The 25,557-nt window shown below is 40.9% G+C and overlaps 2 protein-coding genes across 2 annotated transcripts; both read left to right on the top strand.

The window, feature by feature from the left end:
* Positions 1–179: 179 nt before the first annotated feature.
* On the top strand, positions 180–17,105 carry sirt1 (sirtuin 1). The gene is made up of 9 exons (XM_083695336.1): positions 180–576; positions 1,021–1,143; positions 12,723–12,961; positions 13,710–13,862; positions 14,363–14,510; positions 14,588–14,667; positions 14,767–14,950; positions 15,050–15,583; positions 15,930–17,105. Exons 1-9 carry the CDS (start codon positions 237–239, stop codon positions 16,220–16,222), a joined length of 2,094 nt encoding a protein of 697 aa, XP_083551462.1. The 5' UTR covers positions 180–236; the 3' UTR covers positions 16,223–17,105.
* A 509-nt stretch (positions 17,106–17,614) lies between these two features.
* Positions 17,615–24,843, top strand: cacul1 (CDK2 associated cullin domain 1). Its single transcript, XM_083694970.1, has 8 exons — positions 17,615–17,965; positions 18,229–18,355; positions 18,821–18,923; positions 19,057–19,152; positions 22,552–22,654; positions 22,806–22,895; positions 23,108–23,246; positions 23,687–24,843. Exons 1-8 carry the CDS (start codon positions 17,635–17,637, stop codon positions 23,748–23,750), a joined length of 1,053 nt encoding a protein of 350 aa, XP_083551096.1. The 5' UTR covers positions 17,615–17,634; the 3' UTR covers positions 23,751–24,843.
* The last annotated feature ends 714 nt before the right edge of the window (positions 24,844–25,557 follow it).

Below are 25,557 nucleotides of genomic sequence, written 5' to 3'. Positions count from 1 at the left end.
TAACTTAATAACACTGTATTTTCCAGTGATGTTAAATGTACAAACATGAAAAATGTATACGCCACACATGACATATTTTGTTTTGGTTGACGTCATTGACATGCAGAGACGGCGTTTGTGCATCAACTGCTGGTGGGGAGCGAACGAACGAATCACATGCGCCATTTAAATCACCCAGCTGTCGACCGCGGAAGAATTTCTACCACCACAGCCCACACAGCGGCTTCGAGCTGAAGATGGCGGACGGGGAAAATATCCTTGTTGGAGCCAGTTCCAGCACCTCGAATATGGAAGAACCTCTTTCCAAAAAGCCCAAAATGAGTATGGCCATAGAATGTGGGTTTAAAATCGTTCAGACAGAGCAAGTTGCCTGCGGGCCAGAGACCGGTGAGAGTTGGGCGGCAGCGATCTCTGCGCGGCCGGAGAAGGAGAAGGTTGAGCCGGTGATGGCGGTGGAACAGGCCCAAGCAGAAGCAGTGTTAGGCGGAGACAATGGGCTGCAAGTTTTGGAGCCTCACGAAACTCTAGTTAAACTAGACAAGGCGCCCTTATGTGGACCAGCTGCGGAGCCTGCAGGTACGCTGCTGGGCTTTACTAGCCAACTTAGCTAACTACCTAGCCAAGTTTTTTGGCGGACTCGCAGCGTTACATGTCTGGCTGGATGGTTCAATGCATGGATAATAACTATTGGCTAACTTATTAGCTCGCTAACCTGCTCTAGCTAAACTTTTTGCAAACAAGCGCAAGACCAAAAACCTGGCACCGTGTCTAAACTGAAGTTGAAGTTTGGAACGAGCGCACTCTTGTTGATCTGATAAAGTGACATGAACATTTTTTTCCACCACCAACAAATGCTTCGGCCAAATACGGGACAGGCTGAATTTGAAACGTGATGGCATTATTGCATGTGAACAATTATGATTTTACCATTTGCCTTAGCTAGCTAAAGTTGTCGGATTGACATATTGATCAATCAAGGAGTTGCAATCATTGTATCTAAACTTTGTCCTCTTATTCCAGGGTGTCTTGGTCAGGTTGCGGAGCTGCACCCCAATGGGTTCGCCACCCCCGACTGTGTCAATGAGGATGATGACAGATCCTCACATGCAAGTTCCAGTGACTGGACACCCCAACCACAGATAGGTAGGTGGCAAAGTTGTCCGCATGTAAATCTCCAAATCAACTGAAAGGGTTTCACCTCTGATTTTATTTTCTGTCAAACAACATCACAAAAGCTATACCATTTATAAGTATATCACTACTACTTCTGTGATTGGAATGATTAATTTATTCAACCATAATTGGATAAGTGGCAAGTGCCATGGAGTTGGACGGCCCTCTCGACTAGGTTTCGATAAGGTTTTACTCCAGATACTTAAATAAATCCCAGTATTTACGTTCCCACTATACAGTAACCATGTCTGGCCATGTATGACGTTTATCTGTATCTTCTTTGGATGTCCTGATCTTTAACAAACATTTGCAATGTGTGTGGGAGGGTAATAATATTTCAACCCGCCGCCATCATCTAGTCACGACAACAATGCGAAAGTCCAGAGTCATGGTGAGTGCCGTCATATCATGTTCTAATATCGAGAAAAAGTGCGGTCCGGTCCAAAATGGTCTGGCTGTAGACCGCAGCTTGTCGGATAGACCCGGCCCCTTGCTGCAGACCACGCCTCCTCGCAGCAGATCACGCCTCCTTACGCTACAAGTTTTACTTTGCCTGCCCAGACTGACAGCTATCACAGCGTGTCAAGCGCATATCACATTGTCTTACGTCGTCATTCTTGCAGCTTCGCCTGAACTACCTACCACGTTCGCAGAAATCTAGTGTCATCATATCTGAAAATCAATCTGTCGCCCGTTGCTTTCAGTGGCATTACAACCTACTGTACGAACAAAATTAAATTATAACCGTTCGCGTTTATAGTAACTGGCTACTTTTAGAGGTGCTTATATGCACAGCTTTGCACAGAGTAATGATGAACACCCGACTAGAACACATTTCCCTGCTCGATGCTACAAAGGTTTGTGAAAAAATGTAAGTAAACATAAATAGGACGAGAATTGCTGCCATCTACTGGGTGAATTGAATACGTTGATTACGTCACTGGCTGAAGGGGGGGGATTAATTATCTCCCTCTGTTTATCTAAATACAAAATAACATACAGTTGGCAGGGGTTTAATAGGTGCACACGACATTTCAACAAGGTATGCCTAAGTCCCGCTGCTGCAAGAAATTCACAATGTAAAGTGCTCCCGAAAGCCACCACAAGGTGGTGATAAGAGCTGTGAAGGATGGCACATGCATCTTGCACTTGCAAACATCCATGTTTGTTTACATTTGTCAGTACGCATTTGACAGCGAGCACAAACAATAACCACCATCTGATTATTTTTAACTCCTGGAAAGTGTTTTAGTGAATTATTTTGTGAGCTGTGTGAGCTGCTACTAGTGAGCTGGCACGTAACATGATACATTGTGAATTGTAATTACTACATCGGAACGGAGGATGATCTCACATGAGAAGATATACTTTCATCAGAGCCAAATGGAGCAGTTTTACTGTAGCCTCTAAGTGCACCATGTTTTGAAGCTAATACACAGTATCAAGGACAGGAAAAGATGTGAGGGGGGTGCTGCCTAAAATGTTGTGAGGGGGGTGAAGTGGAACTCAAGCAATTCAGGGGACTTTTGACGGGAGAATAACGTAGTGGTTAGTGTGAGTGAAAAGCATGAAATGATCGGATCTTAGGTTTATGACACAAGGCCTATAAACAGCTCTGATAAGCGTTCCATATATTTGTCAGTATGTCAAATGTCAATCCCAGCTCATCCAATCATGCGCTGCAATCTACAGTAGCGGGCGCCTATGTCACCGTGCAGCATCTTGCATTTTGGCTATTTGTCGGCAAAGTCATGCAGTATGTGGCTGCTATGAAAGTGAACTGTGTGTGCGGGGTGATTGGAGCTGGGTGAATGACAGAATATGAATGACAGTCATCCAATATACTGTAATAGAAATAACGCCATGCTCATATATCTTGAACAGCACTAGCCGTCAATAACCGTCCTCCATAATATTCATATTCCATTCAGCCATTCTCCCGTCAAGTCACCGAATTGCTTGTTTAACATGTGATATGCAACACAGCCCCCCCCACCCACCCGTAATATTTAATGCAGCAACCCCTAACTGTAGCCCCCTCAGATAAATTTGTCGGATATCCAATACAGGCAAAATTGAAGATAAAGTTAAACTACTGTATACACGCTAGACCAACTTTCTTTAGCCTACCGAGGCTATGACAGAGAATGGTTTGCCTTATCATTTCCAGTGTTTTGGTTTGAATATTTGAAGCTTGCTTTGTAAAATTGTAAGCAACTCTAAGATTTATGATCTACCCCCTGTGCATGTTTCTCTCCTGTAAATAAATTGAAAAACTTTCTTCTAGCATTGTGACAGCCAATAGCCCCTGGTCCTAGCATAGATTATTTTTTCTTATGATGACTAATGTATAGATGATTCACTTACTTAGTCCAATGTATTTGTTGTAAGTCACTCTGGATAAAGGTGTCTGCTAAATGCCATAAATGTAAATGTAAGATAAGTTGGTGAACATGCTGTTTTTCTAGCTTGCAAAATACAACACTGTGCTAGCTCAAACAACTTGCGCTAATTTACAGTGCCAGTCCCTAAATAGACAGAAACATTTAATGTGTGTGTGTGTATATATATATATATATATATATATATATATATATATATATAGAATAAACCAAAGAAAGATAAAAGACGTGTATGGAAATCACCTGACTTACCAGAAACACCCATGAAGCCAATTGTCCCCTTACTTTTGGGTACCCTGAAATAGGGGGACTATGCATATAAAGTGTTATAATGTCTGACTGGTGAAACCAAACTGTACCATCTACTAAAAGCTGAGTATCTCTACTTTATTTATAGTAATTGTTTGATTTGAAATCCAAACTTTTGGAGTGTAGAGCCAAAAGAAAAATATATGCTTCACTGTACCATTACTTACACAGGGCACTGTATATGGTAAACTGTCAACATGAAGACCAAAGCGGTGTCAATGAAAGTCTAAGGAGCCTTTATTAGGCGGAAACATAGTCAAAACCTTAGGCTTGCCAAAATCAACAGTTTGGAACATCATTAAAAAGGGAAAAAAAGATCTGGTGAGCTCAAAAGTCGCAAAAGGGCTGGTAGGCCAAGGAAGACTTCCACAGTGGATAACCATAATTAAGAAAGAAAAAAAAAACGATCCCATTGATCAGGAACACTCCAGGAGGTAGGGGTAAATGTGCCAGAGACTACCATCCTCAGAATATGTCACCAGCCGTATTCACTGCAAGGTGCTTCACTGCAAAGTATAAACCACTAGTTATCCTAAAAAAGGATGGTCACTTACAGTTTGCTAAAAAGCACCTAACATGCCTGCAGAGGTCTGGAAAAAGGTCTTGTCCAAACATAATCTTATCATGTGCCAGAGTGATTGCAAGTGGAACGTTTGGAGATAAAAGGATCTGCCTAAGATTTACCGCATAACACCTCATCTGTGAAACATGGTGGAGGGGGAGTTAATGTTATGTTGTCTTAATTGATGATGTAATTGCTGACAGCAGCAGAATGTATTTTGAAGTGTACAGAAACAGCTTGTCTTCTCAAGTGTAAGCAAATTCCTCTGAATTCATTGGACTTTTGGGTACCCAGAAACAGGGGGACTATGCATAAAATGTGTTGTAATTTCTGAATGTTTAAACCAATATGTACACATACCATCAAATAAAAGCTGATCCTGAATTTAACCTCATAGAAATGGTTTAATTCTAAAAACATGCTTCATTGTCCCATTACTTACGCAGGGCACTGTGTGTATATGTGTTTGTGTATATATACACTCACCGGCCACTTTATTAGGTACACCTTGCTAGTACCGGGTTGGACCCCCTTTTGCCTTCATAACTGCCTTAATTCTTTGTGGCATAGATTCAACAAGGTGCTGGAAACATTCCTCAGAGATTTTGGTCCATATTGACATGATAGCATCACGCAGTTGCTGCAGATTTGTCGGCTGCACATCCATGATGCGAATCTCCCGTTCCACCACATCCCAAAGATGCTCTATTGGATTGAGATCTGGTGACTGTGGAGGCCATTGGAGTACAGTGAACTCATTGTCATGTTCAAGAAACCAGTTTGAGATCATGTGAATCTTCTATTGTCCAATTTTGGTGAGCCCATGCGAATTGTAGCCTGAGTTTCCTGTTCTTAGCTAACAGGAGTGGCACCCGGTGTGGTCTTCTGCTGCTGTAGCCCATCTGCTTCAAGGTTCGATGTGTTTTGCGTTCATCATCTCGAACCTGTCTGGCCATTCTCCTCTGACCTCTGGCATCAACAAGGCATTTTCGCCCAGAGAACTGCCGCTCACTGGATATTTTCTCTTTTTCGGACCATTCTTAAACCCCAGAGATGGTTGTGCGTGAAAATCCCAGTAGATCAGCAGTTTCTGAAATACTCAGACCAGCCCGTCTGGCACCAACAACCATGCCACGTTCTCAAATCACTTTTCTTCCCCATTCTGATGCTCGGTTTGAACTTCAGCAGGTCGTGTATATATATATATATATATATATATATATGTGTATATATATATATATATATATATATATATATATATATATATATATATATATATACACACACACACACACAGTACCAGTCAAAAGTTTGGACACACCTTCTCATTCAATTTTCTACATTGTAGATTAATATTGAAGACACCAAAACTATGAAAGAACACGTGGAATTATGTAGTAAACAAAAAATAATAGTTGTAGTTAAACAAACCATAATATGTTTTATATTTTAGAATCTTCAAAGTAGCCACCTTTTGCTTTGATGACAGCTTTGCACACTCTTGGCATTGACCATGCCAAAAGAGTTGAAAAGAAAGTTTTGAGTGAGGAAAAGAAAGGTTCAATTCTGGCTTTACTGGCAGAGGGATACAGTGAGCGTAAAACAACTCTCCACTCACCGGGATGACCGCCAACTCATTCGAGTGTCACTCAACAACCGTAGGATGACATCAAGTGACCTACAAAAAGAATGGCAAATGGCAGCTGGGGTGAAGTGCACGGCGAGGACGGTTCGAAACAGGCTCCTAGGGGCAGGGCTGAAGTCGTGCAAAGCTAGAAAAAAGCCCTTCATCAACGAGAAGCAAAGAAGAGCCAGGCTGAGGTTTGCAAAAGACCATAAGGATTGGACCATAGAGGACTGGAGTAAGGTCATATTCTCTGATGAGTCCAATTTACAGCTTTGCCCAACACCTGGTCGTCTAATGGTTAGACAGAGACCTGGAGAGGCCTACAAGCCACAGTGTCACACACCTACTGTGAAATTTGGTGGTGGATCGGTGATTTGGGGATGCTTCAGCAAGGCTGGAATTGGGCAGATTTGTCTTTGCGAAGGACGCATGAATCAAGCCACATACAAAGTTGTCCTGGAAGAAAACTTGCTTCCTTCTGCTCTGACAATGTTCCCCAACTCTGAGGATTGGTTTTTCCAGCAGGACATTGCTCCATGCCACACAGCCAGGTCAATCAAGGTGTGGATGGAGGACTACCAGGTCAAGACCCTGTCATGGCCAGCCCAGTCTCCGGACCTGAACCCCATTGAAAACCTCTGGAATGTGATCAAGAGAAAGATGGATGGTCACAAGCCATCAAACAAAGCCAAGCTGCTTGAATTTTTGCGCCAGATTCAAGATTCTTTATTTGTCACGTGCATACAAGTATACAGTGAAATGCAAAAGTCACAGTGCCACAGAGTAGTGCAACAATACAATAAGTTTAAAAATAGAATAAAATAAAAATAGAAATACTAAAAAATGGACAGTATAAACAATATGAACGGTATAAGCAGTAAGCAATATAAATAGCAGATGGATGATTGTGTGTGCATATGTGTTATGATGACAGTGCGTGTGTGAGTGACTTGAGGGGGGCACTGGTGGGGTCATCGTTGATGATTCTGATGGCGTGGGGGAAGAAACTCAGCCTTAGCCTCTCTGTTCTTGCTGCATGACAGCGGAGGCGTTTTCCTGACCGCAGCGGCTGGAACAGTCCATGTTTTGGGTGGTGAGGGTCCTTCATAATCCTGTAGGCTCTGGTCCTACACCTCCTGGTGTACAGGACATGGAGAGGGGGGGTTGGAGCTCCCATGGTTTTTTCTGCCAGGCGTACCACCCTTTGCAGAGCTCGCCTGTCCTGGGCTGTGCTGTTGCTGTACCAGACGGTGATGTTGCCAGCCAGGATGCTCTCCACAGCTCCAGAGTAGAAGGACTGAAGGATCCTCCGGGAGACTCTGAATTTCCTCAACTGCCTGAGATGGAACAGGCGCTGCCTTGCCTTTCCCACCAGAGAACTGATGTGGGTAGTCCAGGTCAGGTCTTCTGAGATGTGGACTCCCAGGTATTTAAAACTGCTCACCCTGTCCACAGCAGTCCCACCGATGTCCAGCGGTGTGTAGGCCCTTAGTTGTTGTGCTCTCCCGAAGTCCACTATCAGCTCTTTTGTCTTGGAGACATTCAGGATGAGGCTGTTCTCCTGACACCAGAGTGACAGGTCCGCCACCTCGTCCAGGTAGCCTTTCTCATTGTTGTCTGAGATCAGCCCCACCACGACCGTGTCGTCCGCAAACTTAATGATGGAGTTTTCGCTGGACTTAGCCACACAGTCGTGGGTGTACAGGGAGTAGAGGAGGGGACTAAGGACACAGCCCTGGGGGGACCCTGTGCTCAGTGTGAGTGAGCTGAAGGTGTGTCTACCCACCCTGACCAACTGTGGCCTGGCCGTCGGAAAGTCCAGGATCCAGGCACACAGGGGAATGTTCAGTCCTAGACCAATCATCTTATCAGCCAGTCTGGTGGGGACTATGGTATTGAACGCTGAGCTGTAGTCTATAAACAGCATTCTCACATAGCCCCCCTTCTGTCTGTCAAGGTGAGAGAGAGTGGTGTGGAGGACCTGGGAAACTGCATCGTCTGTAGATCTGTTTGGTCTATATGCGAACTGCAGTGGGTCCAGGGTCGGAGGGAGGGAGGAGCAGATGTAATCCTTAATCAGCCTCTCAAAGCACTTCATGACCACTGAGGTTAGAGCCACGGGTCTGTAGTCATTCAAGCAGGCTGGGGAGGTGATCTTGGGCACAGGGACGATAGAGGATCTTTTAAAACAGGTGGGAACTACTGAATTAGCCAGTGAGAGGTTGAATATAGTGGTGAACACAGGAGCTAGCTGGTTAGCACAGGTCTTAAGTACTCTCCCAGGTATGCCATCTGGGCCAGCAGCTTTCCTTGTATTCACCTTCAGCAGAGCCCTCCTCACGTCGTGTTCCGTCACGGAGAGTGCTTGCTCTGCCCCAGCGTGTGACCTCCCATCAGCCGCGCTAGCCAGCACTCTGACGTTGTTGTTGTTAGCCGGCGCGCTAGCGGTAGTGTTGCCAGCCTCAAACCGTGCATAAAAAGAGTTCAGGTCTTCGGCTAGGGAGGCATCTGCACTTCCGGTTGAGGGGGGTGTGTGCCGGTAATCCGTAATAGATCGTAGTCCTCGCCATAGGCCCCTGGTGTCGTTGTCATTCTGTCTGCGTATCTCCTCTTGGCGGCTTTCACCGCCCTCCGCAGTTTGTAGGACTCCGCTTTATACTCCTCCATGCTGCCGGATGCCAGCCCGGAGTTGTAAGCGGCGGTGCGAGCCCTCAGAGCGGCACGGATGGAACTGTCGACCCAGGGTTTCAGGAGTGGCATAAAGTCACCCAACAGCAATGTGAAAGACTGGTGGAGAGCATGCCAAGACGCATGACAGCTATGATTGTAAATCAGGGTTATTCCACCAAATATTGATTTCTGAACTCTTCCTAAGTTAAAACATTAGTATTGTGTTGTTTAAAAATGAAGATTAACTTGTTTTCTTTGCATTATTCGAGATCTGAAAACATCTTTTTTGTTATTTTGACCAGTTGTCATTTTCTGCAAATAAATGCTCTAAATGACAATATTATTATTTGCAATTTGGGAGAAATGTTGTCAGTAGTTTATAGAATAAAACAAAAATGTTAATTTTACTCAAATACATACATACACTCACCGAACACTTTATTAAGAACACTATACTAATACTGGGTGCTCTCAAAACAGCCTCAATTCTCCATGGCATTGATTCCACAAGATGTTGGAAACATTCCTTTGAGATTGTGGTCCATGATGACATGATTGCATCACGCAATTCCTGCTTTCCAGATTTTTCAGGTGCACTTTCAAGCTGTGAATCTGCCGTTCTACCACATCTCAAAGGTGGATTCAGATCCGGTGACTGGAAAGGCCACTGAAGAACACTGAACTCATTGTCATGTTGCCTATGGCCCCTGGTCTGAGCATTGATTACTTTATCTTATGATGACTGATGGATAGATGATTCACTTACATTTGTTTAAGTATTTGTTGTAAGTCGCTTTGGCTAAATGCCGTAAATGTAATGTTCATGAAACCAGTTTGAGACGACTTTTGCTTTGTGACATGGTGCATTATCATGCTGGAAGTAGCCATTAGAAGATGGGTAAATTGTGGCCATGAAGGGATGCACATGGTCAGCAACAGTACTCAAATAGGCTGTGGCATTCAAGCGTATTGATTGGTATTAACGGGCCCAAAGTGTGCCAAGAAAACATTCCCCACACCATTACACAACCTCCACCATGAGCACATGAGTAGTGTACAGGTGTTCTTAATAAAGTGGTGTGTGTGTGTGTGTGTATATGTGTATAATATATATATATATATATATATATATATATATATATATATATATATATATATATATATATATATATATATATATATATATATATACACACACACACACACACACACACATCAAATGTACATATATACACAAACAACAGAAAAACTAACAAAAAATCTTTTAAGAAGAGATTTAAAAGAAAATACCGATCTTGCTAGCCTAATATCCTCAGGCAGGTCATTCCTGAGTCTAGGGATCCTAATGGCAAAGACACAGTCACCTTTTCTCTTCAGCGTAGACTCCGAAACGGCCAGAAGGGCTGTGCTGAGGCTCGTAGGGGATTAAAAGGTCAGAAATATTGTCTGGTCCGAGACCCAGCTGAGCCTTAAAAGTTATCAGTAAAATCTTAAAATCAATTCTAAAACTAACAGGTGACCATTGTAGGGAGGCTAAAATTGGGGTGATGTGGTCTCTTTTCCTAGTGCTGGTTAAAAGCCTAGCTGCTGCATTTTGGACTATCTGTAACCGTAAAGGTACTTTTTACTGAGGGAAGAATAGAGGGAGTTACAATAATCTAAACAAGATGAGATGAATGTATGGATGACTTTTAGATCAGCAAATGACAAGAAAGGCTGTATTTTGGAAATGTTTCATAACTGATAAAAACATGACTGTACATGACTCGAAACTGAGGTCAGGATAAAAAAATCACCCCTAGGTTTTGAGCTGAAGATTTGACTTTGGAAGACAGACAGCCAAGACTGTCCTGTATTGCTACTGCAGAGCTAGGAGGGCCAACTATGACTACCTCAGATTTACTGTCATTCAATTGTAAAAGATTCTGGGACATCCAACATCTAATATTTTTCAAGCAATCATTAAGTGAAGCTATGAAACTGGATGAATCATGGGGTTTAATGGGAAGATATAACTGGGTGTCGTCCGCATGACAGTGAAAGGAAATATTCATATTTAAATTAAAATATAAAATAATATTAAAGTATTTACAGATAATCTGGCGTAGTGGAAGCATGTATAATGACAATAAAATTGGGCCTAAAATGGAGACTTGTGGCACACCAGAGTTCACTTTGGCTGAGGAAGAGACACACCTTTAAGGCAGGAGGAGAACCATTTTAAGGCAATGTCTGTAATCCTTACACAATATCTAAGGCGGTTTATTAAAATGGTATAATTGATTGCATCAAAGGTTGCACTCAGATCAAGGATAATTAAAATATAACACTGACCTGAATCAGCTGCTAAAAGTAGATTGTTTGTGACCTAAGGAGAGCAGTTTCAGTACTATGACGGCCGAAAATCAAATTGGAAAAATAAATAATTTCTATTCACATAGCTAGTCAGTTGATTATAGACAACCTTCTCTAAAACTTTGGATAAAAAGAGGAGTTTAGAAATGGGTCTATAATTGTTTAAACCTGATGGGACCTGACTTGGTGGTTGGACAAGAGCATGCTATTACGATGGTGGAAAATGTATTTTATTTTTTTATGTTCTTTTATAAGTGCATTGCGGTTTGAAGGGGTCTTTATCTGAGTATGAAGTTTGATGACTTTCCTGAAATTCAGCAATCAGTATGCACTTTTTGCATACAACAATCTTGATGTAATCCTCCTTGGCTGTGACTATTAAAAAACATTTTGCAGAGCTCATCTAATAGCCTTCTCTAGTCCGGTCAGAGTGTCCGGCGGTGAGGTCGGTGGCATAGCGGGAATCAAACAGCTTGTACAAATAGCTTCCCATTGGCCGTTAGTTAATAGTCTAGTTAATTAGTTAATAGTCTATTGGAAACCGTACTTTCGTACCCCATTAAAATGTCACGCCATGAGTATCTATACCAGCTCTAGCTAACTTGACTCCAAGTGGTGGGACCAATACCCTGACCCCACAACCCTTAAATATAAATATTAATACATATAATTAATTCAAAATTGGATCAAATGTGGTCAAGGGATTACATTACAACAATGTGAGTTAAAAAATATTGAAAACCATAAAAACAGCATATTAAAATGTGCCAGGGTACGCCTACGGCATGCAACGCTCCCAACGACTGCAGTCCTCAGACAGACCCTTCTCGTCTGGCCTGCCGACAGCCCACAGCAGTTTGGAGTAACGAAGGACACACCCATCAAGGTGAGCACAATCGGCGCATGTGTTTCCTCACCTTGATTAGCTTGTCCTGCTTACTCCAAACTGCTAGGGGCAGTCGGGCAGAACAGACAAGGCCAGCCCGCACTTTTTCTTGTTAGTAGAAGATGATGATGTTTGTTCTCAAAAAATTGGGACATTTGAAAGAAGATACAGATGAACATCATACATGGCCAGACATGGTTACTGTAGGGTGGAAAGTAAATAGATTCAAGATTCTTTATTTGTCATGTGCATACAAGTATACAGTGAAATGCAAAAGTGACAGTGCCACAGAATAGTGCAACAATAAGTTTTAAAATAGAATAAAATAAAATAGAAGTACTAAGAAATATAAACAGTATAAGCAGTATAAACAGCGGTGAAGCAATGTACACAATGGAATGGCAATATACAATGGCAATATACAATGGCAATGACAGGTTGATAAATACTGGGATTTATTTAAGTATTTGGAGTAAAACCTGATCAAAGTTCAACTGTGGTGGGTGAGTTGAGAAGGCCATCCAACTCTGTGGCAAGTGCTGTGAAGTTGGATAATCCAGCTACCATAATTGATCTTTTGGACTGTAATCTCATTCGCACAATTCAAGCCATAGTATTGTCAAATAGTTACATTGTTATATGCAGTCCAGTATATTCTGTTGTAGAGTCTTCTTGGTACAAATATATTGCTTTGTATGTGTTTTCCAAGTGTGTGCTTATAGTGTTTTTAAAAATTAGGTTCCTACAGTTTTATTCAGCAACATATCATGAGAGAGACTGATCCGAGAACAATACTTAAAGACCTGCTTCCTGAGACTGTGCTTCCACCTGACTTGGACGACATGACTCTGTGGCAGATCATCATCAACATCTCAGAGCCACCTAAAAGAAAGAAGCGCAAAGACATAAACACCCTGGAGGACGTGGTCAGGATACTTCATGAAAGCAAAAAGATCCTTGTGCTAACTGGTGCTGGGGTATGTACAATATTGACATTGCTAGAAACTTTTTCTGTATATTCTGTCTAGCTGAGTTCGAATTGACTGTCAACTAAAAGTCTGCACATGAAGGATGCTCACAACAATGTTCTTAAGCTTTGTTTATTATGCAACTAATATTGGTGCAATGATTACACATGATAATCTGGTACTGCAATTGCCTTATAGAGTTTTAAATTTCAGCCCGAACCCGATGGGTCCCAATGGGGCCGGATCGGACCTGATTTTCGGACAATTGATGTGGGATGGTACTTTACAGCTTACTTTATTTTGCAGTAGTAGTAGCAAATGATAGTAATAATTATGATAGAAAACTTAAGAAAGAAAGGTTAGGCCATAGTTGCACTCTGACTGCATTGGCAAACATGTTATGGCTGTGTGCATGACGCCTTCTCTTCAGGAGCGTTATCAATACTTACACAAACACACAAAAACAACAGCCAAGAAAAGCTAGATGTGGCTTATTTCTCGTCTTCAAAAAGATGTTGTGCACAATGGCAATATGCACTGGATGAAGAATCGGACGCTTTATAGAGTTCTGGTGTTTTTTCGGGCTCAGGCTCATAAAATGTTGATGTCTTGCTTAGGCTCCATTTCAACGGGCCCGGGTCGGGTCAGGCTTGAATTTTCAGGCCTGTTTAAAGCTCTATTGCCTTATCAAATAGAGTTTCAATCAATGTGTTTCACTGTTGCAGAATTAGGATTGAAGATTTGTCCTTTTTTCCAGGTGTCTGTTTCTTGTGGAATACCAGACTTTCGGTCCAGAGATGGTATTTATGCACGGCTGGCAATAGATTTCCCTGACCTTCCAGACCCTCAAGCAATGTTTGATATAGAATACTTCAGAAGAGACCCAAGGCCCTTTTTTAAGTTTGCTAAGGTTTGTGGACTGAATACATTGTCTATATATCAGGGTTGGGGTAAATTCGATTTCATTCCAGGAAGTGATGTGAATTTACAATAATAAATAAAAATATAAAAAAACATTTGATGTAAAAAAGCTTTTTCAGTTTATTGTGAAATCATTGAAAATAAATTCCACACTTCACTTCATTGATTAGTGATTTCAATTTACTTCCTGAATTGACTGTATTGAAATTCAACCGACCTCAAACCTGCTATTCTTATAAAATGTCATATTGCATCATGTGTTTGATTAAATGTGTAGTTCTGGGGAGGCTGGTGGAGGTAGAAATCAGAGGACGGGCTCATTTTAATGTGTTTGATACGTTTCCTCATTCCATTCCATGCCTTACAATGAGCACGTCCTCGGAATTCTGCCTCCACTGGCATAGATATGTATACACTGGTGTCCTACATGAACCAGGTTTTTAGCATGTAGGAGGTAAAACGGGTTTGGATTGCTGTGCTTTGTTGCAGGAGATCTATCCTGGACAGTTCCAACCTTCGCCGTGTCACAAATTCATATCTATGCTGGATAAGCAGGGAAAGCTACTACGTAACTACACTCAGAACATTGACACTCTAGAACAAGTGGCTGGGGTACAGAGGATCATCCAGTGTCATGGTGAATAACACATACCAACCTTTTATTCAGTTAGTTGGCAATAGGTCCAAAAGTCTGACACATTCTGTGTATTTCAGGGTCTTTTGCAACAGCGTCCTGCCTCGTCTGTAAGCACAAGGTTGACTGTGAGGCCGTAAGGGAAGATATCTTTAATCAGGTATTTGCAAATGTTGTTCCCATTTGATACTTTTCAGGGTCTTCTGAATTCTCATTGTTTGCTGATTTTCTAACTATTGAATACAAATCCCTCTTCCAGGTTGTCCCTCACTGTCCACAGTGTCTGGAGATCCCTCTGGCGATCATGAAGCCAGATATTGTATTCTTCGGAGAAAATCTTCCAGAATTGTTTCACAGAGCTATGAAGCAGGATAAGGATGAAGTGGACCTCCTTATTGTCATTGGGTCTTCACTAAAAGTGCGACCAGTAGCACTTATCCCAAGTAAGTTTGAAATACCCTTTTAAGTTTCATACAAGTGATGTTTTTTTAGTCTTGAAGTAGAGCCATGCATGTGTAACAGGCGACCTTGTTTCCATCCAGGCTCCATTCCTCATGAAGTGCCTCAAGTTCTGATTAATCGGGAGCAGCTGCCTCACCTCAACTTTGACGTTGAGCTACTTGGGGACTGTGATGTCATCATCAATGAGCTCTGCCATCGATTGGGTGGAGACTTCGAGCAACTGTGCTACAACTCCTTAAGACTCAATGAGATCACAGAGAAACCCCCTCGGTTACCCACTCCCACGGACCAACCACCTTGTGAGGCCTTGTCTACTCACAATAAGCCAATAGAAGAACAGAAGCACCATCATGCACACTCATCAGTCAAGGCCTTGGAGGAGACAGAAACTCAGATTGTCGCTGACACTAATGAAACTGATGGAGCACCCCCAGAGCCCTGTCACACTGCTCAGAATCCCAATGAGGAGAGAACTGAGTGTTCAGAGTCACAAATAGTGGAAACACAGAGAGAAGAGGCCCTGAAATTAAATGACCAAAACATCAACGTTGAAGTTCGTAGACGTTGCTGGATGAGTCGAGTCAGTCGAAGTCCAATCAGCAAACGTCTTGAGAGTAAGATTTTGAATCACACTTCATACAGAGGCTGATGTAAAGATTGAATATTTAAAATGTCAGATCTTGTAGCTCTGGCATGGTTTTATATATGCAACCAGCAAGGCATGTTTCCCAGATGGATCCTTATAACATGTCAAAACAAATATGATTGTTTGACAAGAACTACAATTCTGATCCAATATTAAATAAGACTTGTGTACATATGAGTGGAAATATAGTAAGTGTAGGAAATGTGTAAGAAACCGGGTTTGTGATGGGGTATATTTTTATGACACTGCCTGCCAACAAAAGCCATGTCAGGTTATTAAGTTGAACTCAAAATGTCTTGCCTTTTTTCCCCCAGCTTGTCAATACCTATTTCAATCACCAAATCACTACATCTTCCATGGGGCAGAGGTGTACTCCAACTCTGAGGATGAGACGTCCAGCTCCTGTGGAAGCGAGAGCGATGACTCCTGCTGCAGTGCTGATGGTATAGAGGAGGAAGACAGTGAGGCTGAGGAGCCTTGCACAGCATCCAACGAGGGAGAGGGTTGCCCTAGAGACACACTTCCACACAAGCAAGCCAGTGAGGGCACATCAAGTGTGCAGACAGACAATACAGCAGAAAATGTCCAGAACACCACACACCTTTAAAACTGAATTACCTGGCCTACAAAGCACTAGTTGTCTTTTTTTTTTTATATCTTGTTTTGTATATTTTTGTCCCCACAACCCCTCTATTCATTTGTCATAAAGTCGAGATTGTGTGACAACACATTTTGCGTGCATGTGCAGAAAATTCATTGTTCTATTTTCTTATTATGTCTGTGTCTAACTACATAAGTGAGCTCGAGGTGGTTTGATTACATTTTTGTGTTTTACCAGGAAATAAACAGTAGCTCAACTCAACGAAGCCCTCTTTGGAAGATTGATGGTGAAAAAGCAATCTAGACCAAAGAACACTCCCCCCCCCGCACACCCAAATATAGATTTTCCATTGAATCTTCAAAAGCTTTGTCAGTCAGTGAATGGCATTCTTTTCCTTATATTTGGCAGCTACTTTTTATGGTCAAGCTTGTATTATTTTTGTACTTTGTAACATGTAAGACAAAGAGTAGGTGATGGTCTTCCAAATGAAATTGAAAAAGTTAAATTGTGTTCAAACATAAAGCCTTATAACTATTCAATAAGCTTTCATTGGAGCATATAGCAGTGTTTTCTTCTTTTGAAACCGTGGGTCACAGTGTTTGTTACGTTTTGAAAGCTGGTTAGAGTGTGACTAACTTCAGCAGGTTAATCTCTCCAGAGCTCTACTGTCCCAGGAAACTGCTGGACTTCTGTTTAGATTTAGCAAAGTCTTTTGAGTGTTTGAGGACAAATCTGGATTGAGCCAAATTGCATCTCAACCATTTTTATAACTTTAGATATCAGGGAATAAGAGATTCTAAATACTAATTTACATTACAAAGTTGAACCAAGCTTAGCTGTACTGGGCTGGCCTGGTTAGACATACATGTACACAGCATAGGTTGTGTAAAGCCCCTTATTGTTACAATGTTCTGTCTCCCATGAGATCAATATTGAATGAAAAACATGCCTTTTCAACCCTTGCAGTATGCATTCCATTATTTATTGGTAGTTGCATGGATACATGTTAGGATGTGAAATGCAGGTTCAGTCAAAAATGAGCACTGTAGGTAAGTGTCTGCTTATCAGATGATGTGGGAGCATAGATGTGTTTTAAACTGATTGGTAGAACATGGATTGAATGAGGATTGTCTTATAGGAAGTGAACGAAGCTCCAATCAATTGAATCAAATAGGGTTACGGTTCAGTTTTTATCTGTTTGAATATCAGATTCATACGTTGTTGGAAGAACAAATGATCTGATTATACAAACTACATTGCCCTGTTGCCCCATTTGAGACGAAACTGACTGACGATAACCAGTGTTGCAAAGTGTCGTAAAACAGCTGATTCGATCGCACCGCAACACACTGAGGTACCAAAGGATTGGGGTTTTTTAAATTGTATAAACACTTTCTATCGAAAACTTGTAACACTGTATGATGGAGGACATGGAGGAAGATAGTTTTGGCTTAAATGATGATCACAATCATAACTACCGTGAGAGCAGTGGGCATGCTGTCCACACCTACCTGAGGACCCAGCCCTCAGATGTACCTCAGCCCGTACCTATCTCACTGGTGCTTGGTACACAAGATAGAACGCGAGGAACCCAAGGAAAGGTCTGTTCCGGCAGCGTTTCAAAGGTCGTGGATTCAGATTCCAGCAGCGTGAGCAGTGAGACCAGCGAGACTGACAACCCTGCTTCTTCAGCTTCTGTTGCAGGGACATTTGCTCTTAACTCATCCTCAAAGTTTCGTAACTTACGACGTAAGTTCGAGAAATGTAAGGTGGCTAGCTTGTTGCTATGTTATTTTCACATGGAAGATATCTTAGTTAGCTACATCAGGTAACTAGATAGCAATCATTGTTCCTTTTTTTGATGTGCAACCTCAGTGGAGTAAACCTAGCTAACGTTAGCTGTCTCTAGTAGCTGTGTACTGGATAACTTGGTTGGACCCTTGACTTGGAATCATATTGTCATGACATGGTTGCATGATAACTTAATCTTCTTTTATCATTTTATTGTTCAGTAATGAATGCAATGACCGAAGAGGACTATAGACACACATACTGGCCAAACCTGGAGAAAGCCATTGAACACCTGCTGAAACAAAACCCTGTGGACCACATCTCCATATCATATGAGCAGATATATAGGTGAGACTTTCATGGTTGTGGTTAGAGTGCCCACCCTGAGATTGGAAGGTTGGTGGTTTGATCCCCTGGCTGAGTCATACCAAAGACTCTAAAAATGGGGCTGATGCCTCTGCTTGGCACTCAGCAGTAAGGAGATGGATTGGGGGTAAGGTCCTGTGACATACTAGCGTCATGTCCAGTTTTGTACTTGTACATTAAGCTGCCTCACGCTACAGAAACAGGAGCTAGGCTTCTGCTCTATGGGCCGTTTGGGCTTGTCTGTTCCGGGGCACAAGGATACTTACTATTACTCACTTATATGGTTGATGTATACAGGGAAAGGAGTGCAAGTAAATTGATTGAGGGAATTGTATTTGTTTGTAGTTGTTTACAAAATGATGCATGACCCTTACTTCCTTAAAGATTGTGTTGTTACTTGTGATCCCTTAGGATCTAAATTGATTGTTTGCCTTTTTACAATTTCAGTTATGTGTACAAATGTGTTTGTCAGCAACACTCAGAGCTGCTCTACAAAGACTTGATGTTGAAGATAACTACCCATCTACAGCAAATATCCTCTGATTTACAAGTAAGAAAAGAATAGGTCCATCCATCAATAACACAGTTTCATAAATGACACCTGAAACCGCAGTAATTAATCAAAATACCTGATAAGTATGATATACCTAAACTATACTATACCATCTAATTTCTTTTATCAGACCAGTGCACCTGAGAATTTTGTTGAGAATTTTGACCATGTCCTGACCCAATATACTGCTGCCCTTCAATGCATAGTTCCTGTATTCATCTACATGGTATGTATCCATATGAAGAGATCCATATGCTTATGAATATCCAACAATGGTGGACAAGAAAGAGTCATTCAATGTTTCGTCCATAGCCTTACTCAAGGCAAACAAAAATGGCCAGTTACAGAACAATATGCCATAATAAGCTACTATAAGTACAGTGCCTTTAGTAAGTATTCATCCCCTGGACACATTTTGTTGTGTTACAACCTGACTTCAAATAGATACAAAAATAAATAAAAGAAGTCTGTCACTGATCTACACAAAATACCGCATAATGTCAAAGTGAAAGTTATGTTTTAGAAATGTTTACAAATTAATTAAAAATTAAACGCTGAAATGTCTTGAGTCAATAAGTATTCACCCCCTTTGCTATGACACTCCTAAAATATCTTCAAGTCACTCAATAAATTAAATTGAGTCCATCAAGGATAATAGTTCATGTGATTTCGCAATGAATATCTTTGTTTTTATATGGTCTCTGAAGGATTGCCTGTTCCTGCTGGTGACAACCATGCCAATAACATTGAACACTTCAATTCATTGTTGCATACACAATTATGGATGTGAAATAGATTTGTTTTAATTAAGGGATTCTCTTTGGCCACTCGGTTGTATAGAGCAATTTTGTAGAGTGATTGGGATGATGTTGTCCCACCGACTTTGCTTTTTCCTTTCAGCCATTCAACTTTGTAGATTTTTGTAAGTCTCCCCAGGCCTCAGGGTCGCATTTGTGAGTGGCTTGTTGTTTGTTCCTCTCCATTTACTCAGTTTGTAATGACAACCGGATTGACACAGTGTGTAAATGATTCCTCTGCAAGTCAGAGACCCTATACAAACTGTGTATAGTAAACCACGTTTACTTCAAACACAAATTTCACCAATAGACTAGGACAAAATGTATTTAGTTACAAATGCGACTGGCTATAAACCAATGTTATGCAACTCTGGTTTCTGTATTGATATCGGCCGAGTTTCGGTATTCAATTATGCTGCATAACAGACTTCACTCACAAAATGAGATGATATCAGTCTTGCTTCTTACAGCTTTGCGTTGATTTCTCAAAATGTTATTCCCACAATTGTTAGGCTGTAGGCCTATTGCATTAATCTAGATCTCCACATTGCACCTATGGTGAGGTTTTTAATGATGAATCCGCGTCACCTCGAAACTCCTAAACAGTCTCTATGGCGATATACATCTTTCACCATAGTTTTCTCAAAATTGGGCCAATCAATGTAATTTTGTAAATGTCGGATCTGTATGGCAAGACTCATCATTCGCTTAAGTTTCATCAAAATTGTCCTCTTGGTGTCAGAGAAAAAACATGTGACATACAAACGGACAGAGACCGAATCATAGTCCACTCCCTGATTTCATCGGTGGGGAACAACAAAGATATTAATTCCAAAATCACATGAACTATTATGCTTACACTGGACTTAATTCAACTTATTGAGTGACTTGTTGAAGACATTTTTGCATTTGAGCTAATTTTAGGAGTGTCATAGCACAGGGGGTGAATACTTATTGAATCAAGACCTTTCAGCTTTTTATTTTTAATTTATGTGAACATTTCTGAAAATGTTTTTCACTTTATGACATTAAGTGGTGTTTTGTGTAGATCAGTGACAAATCCCCCCCGAATTAAATCTATTTTAAAGTCAGGTTGTAACACAACAAAATGTGGAAAAAGTCCAGGGGTTGAATACTTACTGAAGGCATTGTAGTTGTGAGCAATAGGGCAGAATGACAACAAAGCTGTACACGTAGATTGGGATTATTGAACAATATCTGATATATTAAAGGCCCAGTACAGTGAAAATTGTAATTTCCAGTGTTTTGGTTTAAATTTTGGCTTCACCAGATCAAATTAACATTACCTAAATATGGAAAAATGTGGTTTCGGTCGTTTTCCAGTACTCTTTATGTAAACATCTAGTCCTGCTACTCTCCCTCTCCCTCCCTGTGTCTGTCACCAAGACCTACTCATGTTATACTCAAATAGGATGCATGCTCTGGGTAGTAAAACTGAATCAAATAAACCAGTTATATCATTTGTTTAGATTTAACATCCCTTCCATTTTAGCCAGCACTAGCAACGCACACATTGTCAGCTCTCAGCAGGGACAGATAACAGCCGAGACTAGATGAAACTGGCCATTTAGAATGTTGAGGTAAAATGCAGCAAAAAGATCAGAAAATGATGTAGCTAAATGTAGATCTTGTTGTTTGAGCTAACGCATTGTTGCATTTTGCAAGCTAGAAAAACTACCTGTTCGCTAACTTATCTTAGTAGAGTTGCTAACAATTTTACAAAGCTAACTCTAAAGTAACTCACAATTTTTTTGCATACATCAGTATAAGAGACACTGTAGGCTGCTAATATTTGGCCAACATTACAGCCAGCTAAAAAACATTGAACCTTGGAACGAGATGCTCACAAGATAAACTGTCAATCAAAAATATGAACTGTCAGTCAAAAATGCAAGTGTCACGCCCAGTCAATTCTGTATTTGAGCATTTTAATTCTGAACAATTAAAGCATGTAACCAAACATTTACCCAGAAATGATCTGATATGGAAATCAAAGTCACTCTAGTGGGCCTTTTAAATCACTTCAGAATCGTATCTGAGCCCCTGATCATCAGTCAGTCAGTCAGTCAGTTGTCCTTCTGCCCTGTTGCCTGTCATGGCTTATTATGGCATATTATTTATTAGACATACTTTACTAATCAAAATCAAATCAATGTTTATTCATCATATTCACAGGATACAGATGTAAACGGTACAGTGAAATGCTTGTAACGAGCAACTTCTCAACCGTGCTGTGTAAATATAAGGATAGGAATATAAGAGAATAATAACAAAACACAATAGGCAATAAGGCACAGTAAAGTACCAAATACAATCAATAATAATAAGTCAATAAAAGTATAGCAATATGGTGGAATATAGACAGATACATATTATAAATATAGCAGCAATGATAAGTGAGAATGTGTGATGTGAGTGCAAATTGTCTCTAGTGCAGGTGAGCAGCAGGTAGTGCTGCTGGGCAGCTGGGGGAATCAGTTCAAAAGTAAAACTTATAGCTTGAAGGTAAAAACTGTCTCGGAACCTGTTGGTCTGAGACCGGATGCTCTGGAACCATTCGCCAGACAGTAGCGTAACTGGCTATTTCTGTTAATACAAAGGTGACAGATATACTGACATGAACAGTTCTGGTGCATGTGTCAATTCATCCCTTTATCTTGAGAAATGCTTTGACGTAACGTTGATGTCTCTTTCCTGCCTTTCATTGTTAGGTATGGAATAAATATGCAATAAAACACCATCCTCGCATCCCTACAATAGTTATCTTTAAAACAAGTTTTGTTTTTTCCCCCATTCTGCATTTTCAGAGTAAGTTCTACATTGAAACAAAGCTTAACAGAGACCTGAGAGAAGATCTTATGAAACTATTCACAGACCATGTTGCAGAAAAACATGTGAACACATTGATACGTGAGTACAGTGGTCTACTTTCATAGCTCTTTGGCATCGAAATCAAAACTTTTCTATTCTCAAATCTTGTCATGACATAAAGCTTGTGAATCTTGCAAAGTTGTGCTGTTGATATTCTGGTTCTATGTTTATTCACATTTTTCTCTCTTAGCTCTTCTCATCGAAGCCCATTCCATGCCTTTTCAAGTCAGACCATCAACAATGGCTAGTGTGGTTAAAGGCCTTTATACTCTTCGGCCAGGTAAATCATGGCATTTTCTCTGCTGCTCTGTTATCTTTCATTGTACAAGCTGCCACCAAGAATGACATCCACATGTAAAACTATCGGTTCAGCCGCTCTAGTGCGAGTTAGTTCAGCACAAATAACGAAGATGGGTCATTTTTATTGGTCACCAAGTTAGGTTTGGTCCTGCTATTAAGTGTTTGTTAATCGCTGTTTGCTATCTGTTTCAGAGTGGGCACAATTAGCCCCAGTTCTCTTCTCTGGGTTCATTCCCCAAATGAACCCCCCTGCAGTGGAGTCTCAGCTCTCTGATTATGCAGCACACGACCAGAAGCTACAGATGGAACTATCTCAAAACGGCTTTCCCAGGTGAGAGTTCTGAGGTTGACAACCTCTGTTACTACTGTATGTACAGTCATGAGTTAAAATTAAGGTTGTTAGCCTATGTGATCTGTTGGCAAATATGTTAATCAACATGTTAAGTTGACTATCAGGAGGCAGAGATGAAGCATGCATTATATCACATTGCATCAATGTTGGTGGAAGAACAGAATTAACCAACAAATCCTGAAATCAAATATGATCGAATACTATAGATTAATGTGTATTTCATGTTATCAACTTCAATATTTGTTATATTACTATTATAGAGTGACTCAATTTTTACAACAATACACATTCTAGCCCATGCCTAAACCAATCCAATGCTTTTAGATGCATGAGTGGTTGTCGAGGAGTGCATACACTGGGAAGGATAGAGAATGGGATTGTAGCCCAGGTTTCTGATCAAAGGTCCTTTTGTTTTGCAGAGGTGACCAATCTCGCAAGAGGGCCAGTGAGGAGTTTGCCGAGACAGAAAAGGCTGATGCATAGACTGCTCGCAATCAATAATAAACAATAGAATTTTTACTTTGTACTTTCATTTACCATGCTATGTCATCCAATTGGCTCAAGACAAACTCACAAAACACTGTGAATGACTGAGATTCTATTATGCCGTGTGGGAAAGCATTAACATGGGTTCATTGTTGATCCACAGAGTCATAGTGGACAGCTTTCTTTGCCTTCTCCGAAAAGCACAGTGCATTCATCATGTCAGTATTTGGTGCACCAAATTATCAGTGAGATGCTACGTATGTGTTCAGATGGATTTATTTGTGTTTCCTTCATTAAAGTGTGCCTTCAGCTTTGCTTTTGCTTTGGGATTTTCAAGTCGCCTATCAGTTACCACTAACAGGAGGGCATTAATCACAGGTTGACTACAGAAGTGCTAATCCTCATCTCTAAACTGGACCATCCTGATCTCTGATTAGTTTGATTATTATGACTCTTGACAGCTGCTGGATTCTTCCTCTTCTGTTGTTGTACAGAACAGTTGCTTGTTTTGCTACATTTTCACTTTTGTGAAACACAAATGCACAAATCTGAGTTAGTTTAGATTTAGTTAGTCTCTTGGAGTTGAAAATTGGGCAGAGAATAAGTACAAATGTGTAGACTTCAATTGGATAGATTTGTAAATCAACTATTTGAAAATGACTATTGTTTTCTGAAACTTTTGGCCTTTACTATGTTGTTGAACCAGATTGTTTTCCAAGCATGCCAAAGATGATATACAGTTGCATTGTGACTCCAGAAGTTATGTCATTGTTTTTTAATCAATTTCCCCCATGTTGCTGCTGATCTCTTTTTTATGACGTGCAAGTTTGGTAATATGATGATGATGTACATGTGAATGAAGGTCAAATGACCAATATGTTCTCTCAAGTTGCCCTGATGATGTAAACATTTTGTCACAGCATGGTGACCAGTGTTATTGTCACAGAGCCATCTTTGTTACATGTGTAGGTTGAATGGAAATATTTAATACAGCACTTTGCACTGTTTAAAGTGTAATATGATGCTCTGACTTGATTGTGATTATTGTCTTCTTCTGGGGATGTTGGAGGTGGCTTACTCATTGTCTTATGTACAGTTTTACATTGTTCTAATAAACAAATTCTGAAAATGACATTGACATTACTGCGGGTTAGGGTGGCACAAGTGGGACCTTGTGAGGGAGGAGTAACAACAAGCAGGAAACATTGAGCACAGCACTTCTCAAGTAATATTGTACTTTGATTAATAAAGGCTTTTTACACACAGGCTTTTTAAATGCACAGGACCTGTAAAACCCTCAACACAAAACACTAATGAGCTAACTATCTTTTAGAGCTAACTATTCTAGAGGTAACTTCCTGCATGTCCAGTTTGACCAAACAGTATGCCCTTGTCTCTTGCTGAGACTTTGCAATCAAGCCCACTTTATAAGGGTTTTATTTATTAATATTAAGAAGTCATTGCTTACCATTCTACTGTTGTTATTTCCAGTCCAGGCTCAATGATAATGCTCTTTTCAACATTAGTTGATCAACACCAGTAATCTGCTGTGTTAACATTAGTGTGTCTGAGGCTCAACAAGGGGTTCTAATTCTGTAGAGTGGTGGGCTTTGACAGACTATCGTAGGTGCTCTACTGAAGGAGGAATCCCTTTACAGCACACCCACCCCTGTCCAATGAGATGGGACGCCACCCATACACATGGTTCAGGCCGCCCCAAAATAACTTGCGCACAAAATAACTAGTGCGCTGACAAATGTTACTACTTTTACTGGTGACAGGTTGCCCTAGCTACTTGCCTCCA

Source organism: Argentina silus (assembly GCF_951799395.1).
Source record: "Argentina silus genome assembly, chromosome: X".
NCBI classification, from domain to species: Eukaryota; Metazoa; Chordata; class Actinopteri; order Argentiniformes; family Argentinidae; genus Argentina; species Argentina silus.
This window is presented reverse-complemented; position numbering and strand designations above follow the sequence as displayed.